Source organism: Cricetulus griseus, chromosome 8 (assembly GCF_003668045.3).
Source record: "Cricetulus griseus strain 17A/GY chromosome 8, alternate assembly CriGri-PICRH-1.0, whole genome shotgun sequence".
Lineage (NCBI taxonomy): Eukaryota > Metazoa > Chordata > Mammalia > Rodentia > Cricetidae > Cricetulus > Cricetulus griseus.
This window is the reverse complement of record NC_048601.1, coordinates 58,439,884-58,456,267: the sequence shown is the minus strand read 5'-3', so window position 1 is coordinate 58,456,267 and position 16,384 is coordinate 58,439,884. Positions and strand designations below refer to the sequence as shown.

At 43.3% G+C, this 16,384-nt stretch overlaps 1 protein-coding gene and 1 pseudogene across 3 annotated transcripts in view; both read left to right on the top strand.

Annotated features, from left to right (window-relative positions):
* The window catches only part of Gmcl1 (germ cell-less 1, spermatogenesis associated), a 35,531-nt gene extending 19,368 nt beyond the window's left edge, over positions 1 to 16,163 (top strand). Inside the window, exons 10-15 of one of the 3 annotated variants that reach the window (XR_003487519.2) lie at positions 1,697 to 1,766; positions 2,610 to 2,685; positions 6,546 to 6,691; positions 10,136 to 10,223; positions 14,859 to 15,069; positions 15,825 to 16,163. Coding sequence is in view for 2 of the 3 variants with exons in the window: in XM_027428605.2 (XP_027284406.1) it covers positions 1,697 to 1,766; positions 2,610 to 2,685; positions 6,546 to 6,691; positions 10,136 to 10,223; positions 14,859 to 14,987 (509 nt within the window). In the remaining variant the exon portion in view is untranslated. Of the gene's footprint in view, positions 1 to 1,696; positions 1,767 to 2,609; positions 2,686 to 6,545; positions 6,692 to 10,135; positions 10,224 to 12,221; positions 12,300 to 14,858 lie in introns of those variants that run through there. The other 2 variants (XM_027428605.2, XM_035448668.1) reach the window with 2 other exon arrangements.
* On the top strand, positions 11,927 to 12,081 carry LOC113836981 (annotated as a pseudogene).
* Positions 16,164 to 16,384: the final 221 nt, after the last annotated feature.

Below are 16,384 nucleotides of genomic sequence, written 5' to 3'. Positions count from 1 at the left end.
AGTGGACAAGTTCTGTGTCTGAAAGGCAAATTGTTATAAACATCTGGAGTCTGAAGCATTTTATTTGGTATAAATTTTTAAAATAGATTTATGGCCAGATTTAAGGGTTTTTTTTTCTTCCTGATGTGAAGTGATATGAACAAATTTCATTCCAGCTTATAAATATAAACAAATTTAAATATAAACAAAATTTTCTGTGTGTTCAAAAGCACAGCTTTTGTTCAGCTTAAAAAGCAAAAGTTAAAATTAAATGTCACACTTGTGTGAAGAGGCAGAAGATGCCATGTGCTGTCATATGCTTTCAGAAGGAAACTGAGGGCCAGAGATGTAGGTCAGGGGCGGAGCTCTTGAGTGCCATGCACACAGCCCTAGGTTCCGCCCTCAGCAGGAGGGAGGGTCTTCATTTTAGGTTCAGTTGAGGTTCATTATTTCATGAAATTAGATTTATGGTAGGTCATCTCCTCAGATGCCTCATTCTGTGTCCTGCCTCCTGAGCTCTCATCCCATCTCATCTCCATGACTCTCAAATCTTCCTATATTTTTTTTCTGGATCCGGGATCAACAAAATCTCAAAATCTTCTGTCTACTCTCTGCATTTATTTAGCTGTACTACAGAGAACCTAATCTCTCGTCCTGGTGACCCTGGGCCAGGAGGTTGTGGCAGTCACAGTCCGAGCCCCTAGTGTCCTTTCCACTACTGCTTGACCCCAATCCTTCCTCCACATCATAGGATTTGGGTGCTGGGTTCACCTTCTTCCTCCCTGACCAGTCAGTTTATTTGTATGATCCCTGCCTTCTCATTATTTGACCGTGGCTCTGGGAGCATTTACCTTTGCAGAACATTAGGCACTTAGCACCCATGGAAATGCCAGGAGCTTTGTTCAGCACAATTGCTCTGCATCAGAAGTTTGTGTTCTCAGGCTTTTATCTCACCTGCCATTCATAGCCACATTCCCTTTTCACGGCCCCCATCTCTGCAGCCCTCTGTTTTCTGCTGGCCTGTGGAACCTCTCCTGTCTTTTCTCAGCTCCTGGCAATCTTAGATTTCATGTAGATGGTGGTCAGTTACACACAGTTGCCCTCCCACTGAGTAAAGTTCAAGGCCAGTAAGACCTCCTTTGTTCCACACTATTGCCCTCAGCACTCCTGCTGCAGAGCACTCCACAACTGGACAGACAGCTTTACCCCCATAATGAAATGTTATTACATATACAATTTAATAGATGAAGAAGCCAGTATTAATACAGAACTTTATTAAAAACTAAAAATAGCCAGGCAGTGGTAGTGCATGCCCTTAAGCCCAGCACTCAGGAGGCAGAGGCAGACAGACCTCTGTAAAGTTCAAGGCCAGCTTGGTCTACAGATTGAATTTCAGGACAGCTACAGCTACACTGAAAAGCCTTGTCTCAACCCCCCCCCCCCAGACAAAAAAAATCTGAAAATGCTTTTAGGAACGATGTTCACGATGGAGTCTGTGTACAGCAGGAGGAAACGGAAGGGCCAGCAGAGCCTGTTTTCTCTTCTGGAAAGAAGGTCACTCTTAAGTCTGAGAGCTCAGTGCCATTTACCATGATAGAAAGCCACATGGTTCCTTTGTGTTTATAAAACACGATGCCTGCTTTGTAAGTTGCTGTTTTAAATGCAAGTTTAGAAATAAGTTTTACTAAGTGCTTGTTAATTGATGTCTATATTTTAGAATGGCTGTCCTCAGTGTACAAGCAGCAGTGGCTGGCTATGCTCCGGGCTGAACAGGACAGTGAAGTGGGGTAAGTATTGCTACATTATATTACTGGTTTTGCTCTGTGGGACCCTGAACCTTGGGCCTGGCATGTGCTAGGCTGAGTGCTCTACCACAGAGTCCTCAACCCAGAATAAATAGTAAACCTTGCTAGGAATTTTCATTATATTTTTAGTGGAGCTGCTTAGGAATGGCTGTCCAATAAGACAGGTAGAAAAGAGGACTGGAGGGAAAAGCTGCAAAATACTGGATGATTTTGAGAAAGCCTGTGAGCATGAACCATGGGACTCAAGGGCTTCTTCCAGGCAGAGCCCCAGCAAACAGAGAGCTGCAACTGTTTGCTTCCCTCAGAATTGTGTCTGACAGTGTCAGCCTGGTGCCACAGACGGTACTGCCTCAAGTACTGCTGCTGAGCAGACATGACTTCACATGAGCGCAGATTGTTTTTACCTCACGATTGCCGTGACTTTTAAACACATCCATTCATATGCTGCGATGCTATTTAAACTGACACTTTTAGAAGGTATGCTTTTCATATTTATGTGCAGATAAAACTCAGTTTCATATTGTGGTATGATGTCAAATTATGATTAATAAATAGGTTTTGAAGGTATTTGCATTATGTGAATTAAAGCCACTGGGTTATAACTTTACAAAAGAGGCCTATGAATATGTCCTGGAACACTCTCTGTGGTCCAGGCTGACTTTGAACTCACAGAGATCCTCTTGCCTCTGCCTCCTGAGTGCCGGGATTAAAGGCATGTGCTACTACTGCCCAGCAATTTTCTGTCCTTTTAAACTCAGTTTTTTTTTTTTTCAATTACTAGTTGCCTATTTTCTGTGAAAGCTCATGACTCTTGTATCATTTTAGGCCTCAAGAAATAAATAAAGAAGAACTTGAGGGAAATAGCATGAGGTGCGGTAGAAAGCTTGCCAAAGATGGCGAAGTAAGTATGGCTGTGGTCTTTATGTTCTCAGCTTGCTAAGGAAATTCTTACACTCTTTGTTTTGCTTTCATGTGTTTGCAACTTTTCCTAATATGATATTTAAAAGTGTGCTCACTGTGGCGCTCATACTACCTCAAGAATAGGTAAATACGTGTTCTTTGAAAATAGTTTAAGCATAAAAAAAGCAGATGTCTGGGACTCCTGATCACTAGAATGTCATGGCTTGAGAAGACCTTATTTGCTCTTTTCTGCAGTTTGGTGTCCTGAACAAGGGTTACAGCCACCGTGCTCAGTAATTACTCAGTCTCGCTTGAAACCATTGAACTTGGATTCAGAGTCTAGATGGGAAGCTTGAGAAGGTCTCTCTGCAGTGAGAAGTTGAGACCCATTGTGTGGGAGGTGTTGTATAGTCTTAGTGAGGTTCTGTTTGGCAGTTACCCTAACTCAAAGTCATCTGTCCCCTCAGAGTGCTCTCCACACCAAGAGCTGCCTTTGCTCCTTATGAAGGGCTTGTAGATACGGATCAAAAGAAGGAATGCTTGCCACTGTCTCTGCAGAATCTGCTCTCTGCTGTTTAAAATCTAGCTGTGAGCCATTAAATTGATTATGTAGCCCAGCAGTCATCATTCCCACCTTCGGGTTCCAGCCTAGTTTTCTTTTTTCCCAAATTTATCTCCACTTTCACCTTTCAAAGGTTATTTTATGCTTGCCTTCAGGGCTATGGCATAACAGAGAAGGGGTGTCTTCTTCATTCCTCATCTTGTTGCTTAATCCCTCAGTGAACTGCAGCTCCTTCAAAGCAGATGCACTGGGTGCATGATCACCTGCCAGCTGTCCTGTCACTGTCAACCACAGGGCTCTGTCTCCTCAACACTGCTCTTGGTCACAGGCTGGACAATATCAACATCTGTATCTTGACCTGCTTTGCCCAGTGATCTCATGTTCTGCCAAGGCATTCACTCCCACTGATGACATCACCTTCAAAATCTCCATTTCAACCCTCCATTACAACTTCCACTTTTCCTTTCTCTTTCTAGCTCTCTGTTCTAGCACTTGAACATTGCTTTTCACCCCCACTGAGATATACAGTTTGTCCTTTCCTGTCACCTTTTTTGTCACCCTCTACTTTTTTACTTGACTTATATTGTGCTCCACCTTAAAACCATTCCTTTGTTTATATTCATCTACTTTTTATTTTCCGAATTTGATGCTGTGAGACTCAACAAGTTCAAATTCCTATAGACTCTGAATGAGTACCTAAATTAGGCTGAAATTCCTTTAGAGGTCTATCTTAGTTAGAGGGTTTCTATTGCTGGGATAAACAACATGACTAAAAGCTACTTGGGGAGTAAAGAGTTTATTATTATTGTTGTAAATTATAGTCCCATCAGTGAAAGAAGTTAGGACAGGAGCCTGGAGTCAGGAGCTGATGCAGAGGCCATGGAGTCTGCTCCTTACTGACTTCATGGCTTGTTCAACCTGCTGTCTTATACCATCCAGGACCACCAGCCCAGGGATGGCACTCTACCCATAAGGACACCTCACACACCAAACATTATCAAGAAAATGCCCTACAAACCAATTTGGTATGGACATTTTCTCAATTGAGGTTCCTTCTCAAATGACTCTAGCTTATGTCAAGTTGATGTAAAACTAGCCAGAACAAGGCTAGAGCCAAGCATCTTTCCCAGTGGGTTTCCCTTAGTGTTGTAACCATGAACATCACCCAGGTCTGTGGTGCCACCTACTTTTCTCCAGTGAACATGTCCTCCCTGTCTGAAGTGACTGCCTTCTCACCTGATGAGGGCCGTGCTGTTCATCTGACACTTACACACTTACATGGTACCTTGCCTTTCACTGTGGAGTCTATATACCTTCCTTCCAGCAGTCTGCTGGCCTTCCTGATCTGTCACTCTGCTGAGCTGTCTGTCCTGTCCTGTCCTTGTCTACCATGTTGATCCCATCTTTTTTTTTGTTTGCTTTTGTTTTTCAAGATAGGGTTTCTCTGTAGCCCTGGCTGTCCTGGGACTCGTTCTGTAGACCAGGCTGGCCTCAAACTCAGAGATCCACCTGCCTCTGCCTCCCAAGTGCTGGGTTTAAAGGTGTCCCCCCAACTGCTGACAGATTCCATCTTTTTTAACACTGAGAAGTCTGTAGTCCTTACCTCCTGTGCTGAATCATCCACACTGCTCTTCAGTTGACCTACTCAGTCAGCTTGCACCTATGGCCCCCTAGGACTGTCCTTGGCTGCACACTCCTTTTCATGCTTGCTCTGTGTTTTTTCTGACTCCTCCAGTCATTCTCACTACTCCACTGCAACTGCTGCAGCGCTGTCAGTAATGATCCATGTTCAAGTGGAGCTCTGTTCTTGTTGCTGTTGGCAACAGTGACCTTTTTCACTCACTCCTTATTAGAGCCTCTTTCCACTTGACATCTAGGACACATGCTCAGACAGTTGTCCTCCTACTATTGGCTGCTCCTTCTAAAGTCTCTTCTCTTCCTTAGCAATACTGCTGGAACTGAGGTTCGGTTCTTAGTCCCTGTGTCCCTATGCTCAGTCCCATGTGCTCTCACGTATTCCCTTGACAATACAGCCTCTTGACTCCCACTGGGCATCCTTCTCAGATACCTAGAGCATCTCACATGGAGCATCCCACAGTTTTCCCCAGGATTCCCTACCTGGACTCAGTGCCTCTGTTCATCTGTCATGTATGCTCCAAACTGCATTTATGTGGAGGCCTAATTGTTTCCTTCCACTTTTGGTATCCATGAGAAATCCCTCAAGAGTCAGTCCTTAAAATGCATTAACACTCAGCCCAGGTCCCATCTGTCCTGCATGGACTACTGGAGGATCCTCACAGTACATCATTTCCAAATACAATATACAAGTTTACAGAATGTTCCCAATTTCACTCTTATTTTTTTTTTCATCCTGTCTCCCACACAATAGCAAAAAGTAGTCTGAAAGTGTAAGCTAGTTCATGTTGCTTCCTTTCATAGAATCTTCTCTTAACCTACCATGCTCTCCCTTATCAGGGACTAGACTGCCTCTGTGAACCCATCTCCAGTTCCTGTAAAGCTCTGCTCATGTCTCCAATAGGCCAAGCATGTTTTTACCTGCAGAGCTTTGGACTTACCCTCCCCAGTCAGATCCCCAGTCTGCTCCTTGGCCCAGCCTCCTCCTCAAAGCTCCCTGGGCTCCTCTACACGTTGTTCACCAGGCTTCCTAGTTGAGAGTTCCCTGCTCTCTCTGTCACTCTTCTGACCTCTTTTCTTCTGCACACATATACCCATCCCTCTGTCTGCCATGTGAACACTCAAGAGCATGCTATAAATTCTACTGGGCCAGAAGCTTACTGATCCTGGGCTTCCACTCCCTGGAGTTGAACCTGGTGTATAACAGATGCTCAATACACACCAGTGAATACTGAGTTACTGTGTAATCTAGGGTGTACCTGCCTTTCCCACACTGCCTTACATCCCTCTGACTAACTGGTAGCTGTGGAGATAGTATCTGGAGTGGCTTTTGTGTGTCTGGTAGTTGGCTGAAGCATTTTAGAGAACCTCTGAGCCTCATAAGTTCCATTACAGATGCCAGGTACCCAAGCTGTTCTTATTCAGACTGCAGTGGGAGGCCTGGATAAAGCTTGGGAGTCTGGCTATAGAGGTTGTCTCAAGACCAGGGCTGATGTCTTGAGCAGAGCAGTATGGGAGAAGCACTGACAGGAAGTGCTTTCCTTTGCATGTACTTGAAGTGAAGGGGAAAAAGAACAAAAAACAAAAAAATATCAAAAAAAAAGCCTTGAATTTTTAATGTATGACAATGTGATGATCTGAAATGAATCTTTTGTTTCTCTTAGTACTGCTGGCGGTGGACAGGTTTTAATTTCGGCTTTGACCTCCTTGTGACTTACACCAATCGGTACATCATTTTCAAACGCAACACACTGAACCAGCCTTGTAGTGGATCTGTCAGCTTACAGCCTCGAAGGAGCATAGCATTTAGGTAGGATGACACCCCTACTTTCTACACCACCAGAAGGGTAAGAAATGAAATGAACCGGGCAGTGGTGGCACACACCTTTAATCCCAGCACTTGGGAGGCAGAGGCAGGCTGATCTCGGTGAGTTAGAGGCCAGCCTGATCTACAGAATGAGTCTCAGGATAGCCAGGACTCTTACACAGAGAAGCCCTGTCTCAAAAAAGCAAAAAACAAACAAGCAAAAAAAATGAAATGAAATGAAATGAAACCTTGATCACCAGTGTAGGACTTGGGTAAGACACAGTATATGGGAAAGTACCAGGAGCTGAGAAAACTCCATTTCTTTGAACATCTCTCAGTAGACAAGAACAGAAGGTCTTGAGTGTCAGGATAAGCAGCTAGAGTAGGAATGATGGACAACTCGATTCTGGACTTGAAACTGTCACCATGTTACATTCCTAGCAAATAAAATATGCAAACTAGAGTAAGTCAGATATTCTTGGAAAGCACCTGTCAGGCATGCTGTGTCCACCTCTGCCTGAAAGCTAAGCTGACATTCATTTCCTGGAGATGGTGCTGTGGACTGGCAGGAGCAAGCAGTTGAATGATGCTATTTGCAAGAATCAACTCAAAGGGGCCTGATGGGGGAATTCTTCTGTGTCTATGTTTGTCTTATTGGTTGATAAATAAAGCACTGTTGGCCAATAGGAGAGCAAGATAGGTGAGGCTAGAAGTCTAGGAGGATTCTGGGAAATGTAGTAAAGACAGGGGTCACCATGTGATCGCCAGCAAGAAAGGATGCATGCCGCCAGTATCCTCAATAAGATAAATCTTTATAAAATATATAGATAATGGTTATGGTTGGTAATTAAGATTCAGCTAGCATTTAAGAAATCTTAGTCATTGGCCCAGCAGCATTGTACCTAATATAAATCTTTGTATGTTATTTGGGAGCCCTAACATGTTGGCGGGGAACTCAGGCGGCTGGCGGAAGGAGTTATCGTTGAAGGGACTAAGCATGGTGGTGATGTCTTTAAACCTAGCACTTGGGAAACAGGGGCAGGCAGAAGTTTGTGAGTTTGAGACTAGTCCTATCTACATATGTGAGTTCCAAGACAGCCAGAGCTATGTAAGGAGACCCTGTCTGCAAAACAGAACCTCAAAGAGAGTTTATATTTTATGTAAGATCTAAAGTTGTTGACATAGTTGGGAGATGACATGGGGCAAAGGCTTCATGACATTTGATTTGGTGTAGACTTCTTTGATATGATGCACAGGCTCAAAAGTCTTTATCTAAATTGTAAGGGTTTCTGTCCGTGAATACAGTGAAAAGGCAGCTGCAGAAGGTGAGAGGAGATCTGCAGGCAGACCATATACTTGATGGGGTTAGCATTCAGAATACACAGCAGACTAAAACTACAGCTGAAAACTGCCAGGTGGGGGAGCAAAGGTTTGTAGTTCTAGCTAAGTTTGAGACTGATTACATGGTCCCAGCTAGGAAGGATGGGGCAGGTGGAAAGATGGCTTCATGGGTAGGTTCTCTTGCAGAGGATGACCCACGTTAGTTCATAGCCCCACATGAAGTCCCACAACCATCAGAACTCCAGTTACAGGGTACCCAACACCCTTTTGACATTTGTAGGCACCAGGTATGTACACAGTGTATATATATACTATAAGCAGGCAACAAAAACCCATAACACATAAAATAAAATAAATTTTATGATTAAAAACTTAAAGATTAAAGTGGCCAAGGCTGTGGTAGAGCAGTCATGGAGCATGCACAAGGCTCTGGTTTACTCCTGCAGATCCAGAAAAACAAAGCACCAAAGAGCTTGCCTAAAACTTCTCCAAAAGCCTAGGAAGATGACTCAGTCACTACAGTGCTGCCGGGCAAGTGTGGGGGCCTGCTGTCCAGCCTGCATAGCCAAATGGGTAAAGCTCCAAGGTCTAGAGGAAGGCACCCCAGACTGGCATCAAGTCTCTGTGTATATACATATATCCTCACTAACATCCCTAGTCATTGGGGAAATGAAATAACAACCATAGTAAAATACTGCTCCATATCTTTTATCCAAAGCAGTAACAAGGCTATGGATAAAAGATGGCTATAGAATAATCAGATCCTTGTCCCCTACTGATAACCGTATACAAAGTGGTGCTGCCACAGTACAAAACAGGATACTTAGCAAAAACACAAGCTAGTGCTTTATGGCCCGACAATTCTGCTTCTGGGTACATCCCAAAAGAGTTGGAAGCAAGGGCTTAGATACTTATACTCTTAGGCTTGCAGCAGCATTACTCATGGAAGCTGGGCAGTAGAAGCTTGACAGATAATTGGATAAACATGGGTGGTAGTGTTCACACAGCAGAATGTGAGTCATCCTTAAAAAGGAAGGCCCAACAAAGACCCTGTGGAGTGAGTTAAGTGTGTCACAAAAGGACAGAAGTCCCAATTCTACTCATGCCTAGAATAGAAATGTTTATGGGGACAGAAAGTAAGCTGGTGGATGCCAGTTCTGGGGAACAAATAGAAGAATCACTGCCTAATGGGGATGGTGCTAGCTGGACATGCTCTGAGGATGGGTATGGTGGTACCATTGCAAAGAAATCAAATAGTAAGCTTCATGTGGTGTGTGTCTCTCCACTTAGAGTTGTTGTATATAATAGAATAACACAAATTAGAAATCAAATACTAAGCTTCATGTGGTGTGTGTCTCTCCACTTTAGAGTTATTGTATATAATAGAAGAACACAAATGAGAAATCTGAATGGAGCAGATTTTACATTTTGAAAAGACTTTAAATTCCTTTATAAAGGACTCACCTTATATGGGGCACACTCTTATAATCCCATCACTCAGAAGGTGGAGGCAGGCAGGAAGATCATGGTTCAAGGCCAGGCTGAGCTACATAATGAGACCTGTTCCTAAACACCAACGATTGGAACTGTACCTGTGGTAGCATGTTTGCGTAGCATACACAGGGCCCTGGGCCTGGACTCAGTCCACAGCACTTTATTTCTATAAGACTTCCAACTGGACAGTGGTGGTGCTCCCAACACTCAGGAGGCAGAGGCAGATGGATCTATGTGAGTTTGAGGCCAGCCTGGTCTACAGAGAGAGTGCCAGGACAGGCTCCAAATCTACACAGATAAACCCTGTCTCTATCTCCCCCCCCCAAAAAAAAAAAGACTTTCAGGGAATATAGAAGGGAAAAAAGCAGCCGGACGTTGGTGGTGCACGCCTTTAATCCCAGCACTCGGGAGGCAGAGGCAGGCAGATCTCTGTGAGTTCGAGGCCAGCCTGGTCTCCAGAGCAAGTGCCAGGATAGGCTCCAAAGCTACACAGAGAAACCCTGTCTCGGAAAAAAAAAAAAAAAAAAAAAGGGGGGGGGGGAAGCAGAGTGAGGAAGAATTTGTTTATATTAGTCTTCACTTTAAAAATTGTATATTTTTTTTTAATTCTAGATTGCGATTGGCTTCTTTTGATAGTAGTGGAAAACTCATATGCAGTAGAGCAACTGGCTACCAAATACTGACACTTGAAAAAGACCAGGTAAGTGTGCTTGTGTGGTTGTTGCTTTGCTGCATCATATGTGCTCGTGGAGCCTTTGAAGCTCTTAAGTAAAAATGACCTCAAAATGACAATGTTTTGATGTGAAAACTTGTTGAATTTTTTTCTAAGTAAAAGTGAAAATATTCTGGTCACCTCTGCAAAGCTCCATTGATTGCAGCACTGTAGATTTGGTGTCCTGGATCAAAAACATGAAACCCAAAATGCTATATTAAAATCAGAAGTATTTCAAGTACCACAGGGAGTGTTCCATCATGAAACAATGTTTTCAGTAAATGGTGCATAAAATTACCTTGACTCTGTTTGCATGAGTGTATTATGAAATACATATGGATCTGTGTGTAAACTTAAGATGTTGTAAAGTCTGGAAACGTGCAGCCTGACACTCTGGTCTCAGGGTTTTCAGATGAGAGGTACTCTATGCTTTGAGACAGAGTGGGACACAGAAACAAAAAGATCATCTGACCAGGTGGTGGTGGCTCACACCTTTAATCCCAGCACTCAGGAGGCAGGGACATGTGGATCTCAGTGAATTCAAGGCCAGTCTAGTCTACAGATGGAGTTCCAGGACAGCCAGAGCTGTTATGCAGAGAAACCCTGTCACAGGGAAGGGATTGGGGGGAGAAAGAAGTCATCTGCAGGAAGGGGAGAGTTGGCAGTAAGGACAATGACTCTGGGTATCATCACACAAAGCTGCATAGTGCTTGCTCTGCCCTGTACCTGGATCGTTTATTCCCACTCTCACTGCAGACGTCCTGAAGATGCCTGAGGACACTCTAGTGCTCCTGAGTAGGAAGGAAGAGGGTAGACATCCATAATAGTCTCCATATCATCTCATTTGTCATGTCATACATCCAGATGTATGTATACATTTTGAAATGTTAGGATGAGAAAGTAAATTGCTTTCAGAAACAAAAATTAAGAGTGCTATATGGTAGGGAAGTTTGTTTCTTTTAAAAAGCCTACCACATTGGAAACAGTGTCCTGCTTCAGCAAAGGACTTAGAGCCCTTCCTTCCTCAGATGGAGGGGCCAGCACTGAGGGAATGTGGAGAGTCAATAGCTGTGTCCTCACATGCCTTAGGGAACCTCTCAGCACAGTTCCCACAGTGTGCACTTGCACTGCTGCTGCAGATGTGACAGGGCACCGCTCACGGCAGAGGGCTTGGCTGTGGGAAAGAGCACTGAGCGCTATTGCAGACCCACAGAAGAAGAAACAGATGCAGGCATGGCAGGTAGTATGTGGGAACGTCCTTTTCAACAGATGTGGAATGAGGTCCTTCAAATCCCTGTCTTACTGAACTGAAATTCCCTGTTGACCCTGGAACCACATGAACAATGTCTGACCTTACCTTCTATCTGGAACTTCATAACAAACAGCCACTGCTCAAAGCAGCCAGAAAGGCCAAGCTAATCATACCTACCCATCTTATTTGCCTAATGCTTTTGTGCCTACTGAATGCTGAGTTCTGTTGCTGTGGTGGAGGAAATCCACTTGAGCCTGTGTTAGTGTAGCCTCATATTAGAAGCGCTATGGCACTGTGCCATAGTGCTGTGTTGAGGGAGAAGCCCCAACCCCTGTTGCAGGGTTCAGAGTGGATGTTCAGAGCTTGCAGTTGAGAAGGAGAAGCCCCTGTGATGACTGACAGCTCGGGGAAAATTTGTGCTGAAAAGGTGAGCATAAGAATGCTCGCTCAGGTGAATACCTCACAATGATCATGAAGGTGGTTTTCCCAGGGAGAGGTTTATCTACTGCACTCTGCTTGTGCTGATCCCTGCAATTTCCCCAAATTCGGGAAACTCGACTGCATAATTTGTGATAGTGGAGCATTTGCACTCAGGTGAGTGAGATAGACACAAGGTCACTTTAGGACTGAAAGGAAGTAGAGAGAATTCAGTACCGATAGACCTGGTGTTATGGACTGCAGGTGAAGGCTGAAGGCTTTTGGTTAGTCACTTACATGTTTTCCATGTGTTACAGGTATTTGCACTGGAAAAAAATAGAAAATACCATAATTTAGATCATTCATCTTTTATTAGGTAAAAGTTGTCTCTTAATGTTTTTACTATAAGAAATATATACATATCCACATACATTTTTCTATTGTTTGTTTATGTGTTTCTTTGTTTTAGCCCAGACTGGCTCTAACTGGTCATTCTCCTGCCTCAGCCTTCTGATTATTGGTATAGCAAGTGTGTGCCACTATTCCTGGCAGCACATACATTTTCCAGTGGCCAGATTGCAGCCCTCTGAGCAGCAGAGAGCACATCCAGTGCTCCTTCTAATCTTTTACTTGGTGTGGAAAGTGAATGCAGGGGCTGGTGAAATGACTCTTGCAGAGCACATGGGTCCAGTTCCCATCACCCACATTTGTCTGTAACTCTGGCTCCAAGGATCAAGCGTCCTATTCTGACTCCTGAGGGCACTGCATGCACACACATACTTGGGAAATAAGTAAGCCTTTACAAAAAAGAAAGAAAGTACATATTGTTTTGGCTTTAATTTTCATTTATTTGATTACTGGTATAAATGGATTTTTGTTTGTTTTTTGACTTCCTGTGTGTAAACTGATGAATCCGAGGACATATATTTGGTTTCATTATAAGACTGTTTGTGTCAGTGACTCACTAAGCCCTGGCAGTCCACAAATTCATTGTGTGTGATAGAATGGAAGACTGGTATGTCAATAGGACCTCAATAAGTGAATGAATTACCTGGGGAGACATTCAGGAACAGGGGTGGAGTGAAGGCCATGAGTGAAAGCATACAGGGACAGGTGGCTCAGAAAGGAGGAATTAAAGCTGCTTGTCTCCTGATGCCTCTAGTGGAGGTTAGATGAGCCATAGGTCAAAGCTCAGGGTGGAAGGCAGTGGAGACAACGCCCAGCAGACAGTGTGGTTCCTTTGTCTGGTGTAGAAGGATCTGTGGTGTGTGCTGCTGCTCTTGGGGGGCTCTTCAACATGCAGGTGTTTCAATGGAGCCATACAGGGTGGAGTCCAAAGGTTTGGGGATGCTGGAAGCCATCAGTATTAGGGATTGGAGACCAGGGATTAATGTTGCTTACCCAAAGACTGATGTGTCCATTTGGCTTCAGTCAGTGTCCACTTCAGCCTCCTCTTTTCCCTGGATTTAGCCCTATGACTCAGACCCCTGATGTGTGGTTTTTATCAGAGCCTTTGTTTTTTTGTTGGTGCACAGTTGTGATTTTTTTTTCTTTATCATCAATGTGCATGGCTTTAAAGATTATCATCAAGTTTGGTAAATGTGATGGAAAAGTTTAGTAAACCTATATTCAGGTTGAAGGGACAGGTTTTGCCCAAGGCAAGGTGGCTCAGATGTGTGCTGACATTCCTTTTGGCAACACTGTTTTCCCATCTGTCAGTATGACAGTGTCCTGATTTTACTCCCCGAGATTTTCCTGAATACCACCTTCCATATTTTAATAAAATTTCTACACATTTACTTAAATGTATGCTCTTAACCACCACCCCCCATACAAAAGTTGTACTCTTAGCAGTGGTAGCACACACCTTTAATCCCTTGGGAGGCAGAGACAGGGGGATCTCTGTGAGTTCGAGACCAGCCTCCTCTACAGATTACTTTGTACCAGGACAGCCAGAGCTACACAGAGAAACCCTGTCTCAACTCCACCACCAAAATAAAAGTTTGTACTCTTTATGCCTACTTTGATCCCTCACATAAGTTGATCTTCATGGAAGTTGGTGTTCCGGGCTTTATTTCATCGGTGTTTATAGCATCTCCAAAATGTATAGAATAACATGACCAGTGCCTGCAGTGCATGGGATGTCCCTAGGGTTAGGTGTAGAAATGCTATTTCAGTGTTGCTTCTTTAAGGATTTAGTCTGCTTTCTGGTCCTGGGACAGATCTGTAAGGTCCAGAGAGCCAAAGCATCAGTGGTTCCCTTGTGACTCTCACCACCTGTCTTGGGGCGGTATCATTTGCATAGATGTAGCTGAACCCAAAATGCTTTTTTTTACATGATATACTATGTACTCTGTTCTAGGCACAGTGGGGGATTTAGATAAGTGCAGCAGCTGTACTTGGTGGTGACACCAGTGACTCGCTGCCTTACTCCAGTGGTCTGCTGTACCAGTATCTTAAAAAGTGAAACCAAGTGAGCACTTCAGTGTGCACAGGGGACTTGTCTGTTGGTTATTTTGGGGGTTGGGGATTTAAACTGGAGACTTGTGCATGCTGGACTCATGGTAGTGACAAGCTTAGAGACACTAGCATGTGCTCTGCCTCTGAGCTGTGTGCCAGCCTTTGTTTACTATGTGCTCATAAAATATGCAGGAACTTGATAGAGAATCTTAGAAAAGGAAAATAGCTGCTCCTGCTGAGTAGCTGGCCCTGTCTGTCAACTTTAGTTCTCAGTGCCGTCCTATGAGCTAGGGGCTAAACAGTGAGGACCATGCAGGTAACAAGCTCACCCACACATCTAATGGGCTGGAGTCTACAGTGAACTAATAGCTGTGGTGAGTGCTGCATCCCACACTGTTCTCTTCCCTTCATTGTACCCAACAGCTTCATGTATATGTGTTATAAAATGTTCCTGTCTAGTTGTCATTAGACCTACCTACCAATCTGTCTTGTAGGAGCAAGTGGTGATGAACTTGGACAGCAGGCTTCTGGTCTTCCCTTTGTATATCTGCTGTAACTTCTTGTACATATCACCAGAAAAAAGAACTGAAAGTCATCGTCACCCAGAAAACCCAGGAAACTGAGGCACTCGTCAGTGGGAAGAGGAGCACTTTGAAAACTGTAGAGGCCAGTTTAAAGTACTGGCCTCCTGCGCTCACATCCAAGGTGACTAACAGGGATGGGCCTTATTAACTTCTATGGACGCTGCAGGAGATGTCCTCATCCTCAGTATGTTTCTATGCACAAATGAAAAAGTATCTGTCAAACCATGTATGTTAAAAGGATATCAACTCTTATTTTAACTTAGTAGCAGTAGAAAATTGCTGTGGGTAAATTTCTCATTTCTTTGCAACAAAATATAGATTTAATTTTGAGCTTGAATTTTGATCCTACCTAGTGTTAGTGAACTTCACTTTTTCATCTGTAAATTTGTTCCTATTTTGTTAAGAGAATGCTAAGGGCATAGTTTGAATGGCCAATTATAAATGCTCTTTTAGTTGGTGCCTTTAAAGCTGTCCTTTGGTTTTTTTCAGTCGCTCGTTAGTCTTATGTTTAGTCTGATACCTTCCCAGTCTCTGCCTCTTTTACCATCAGATCCTTTTCATGGTTTGGGAGACTAAGCTTAGCACCTTGCTTGGTTTGATTTGTTTTGGTTTTTTAATCTAAATTTAAGCATTTTTCATATTTTTAAACTTTAACTTTCCTATAATTTTAATTGATGACAACAACAACAATCAGCTTTAGGACTTGAAATAAACTTGAATAAGGGAAATCGGTTGGATTCTGAGGATATTCCTTCGCCTTATGTGTGTGGTCTTGTCTGACACTCTGTGTTCTCTGTTATGAATTATTTATGTACAATGCCACATTTTCAAACATTTCCTGTTCTCTGATTGTTGGAATTTATGTTCAAATTTTAGTTGGGAATCTTGTTTCCTACTTGAGCTCAGGACTTTGTAACCTCTGAACTGAGTGCCTTTGAGTCACACACGCAAACAGATTTCGTGGTGAATGTACAGGAGGAGCTGGGAACGAAGCGTTCGTGTGAAAACAACTTATTTTGTCAAGAATGAGATGTATGCATGTCATGGTTTGTATACATTGGTTTCTTGTGTTTATTGCTATTTTAAAAATTGCCACTCTCATTTTCCTCCAGTCAGAGTAAGTGCTTTTGTGGTTGATGTATGTTTTTAGTATTTTTTTAAATTGGAATCATTTTTATGTATCTGTTCAAATAAAGTGCTCATTTGGAAAAGGAATATGCTCCTGTTTAAAGTGGACTCAAAAACCTCACCTGAAACTACACTCTCTTTTTCTTGAAGTTCAATTTTTTTCAAGTATTTGGTTCTTTATGTTTGTTTTGTTTTGTTTTAAAGCAGGGTTCTATTAAAGAGAAAAAAACCAGCTGGACTGGAAGTCTAAATCTCAGCTTCTGGAAACAGGAGCTAGAGAAGCTTTGCCCTGAGGCAGAGGGCACAAG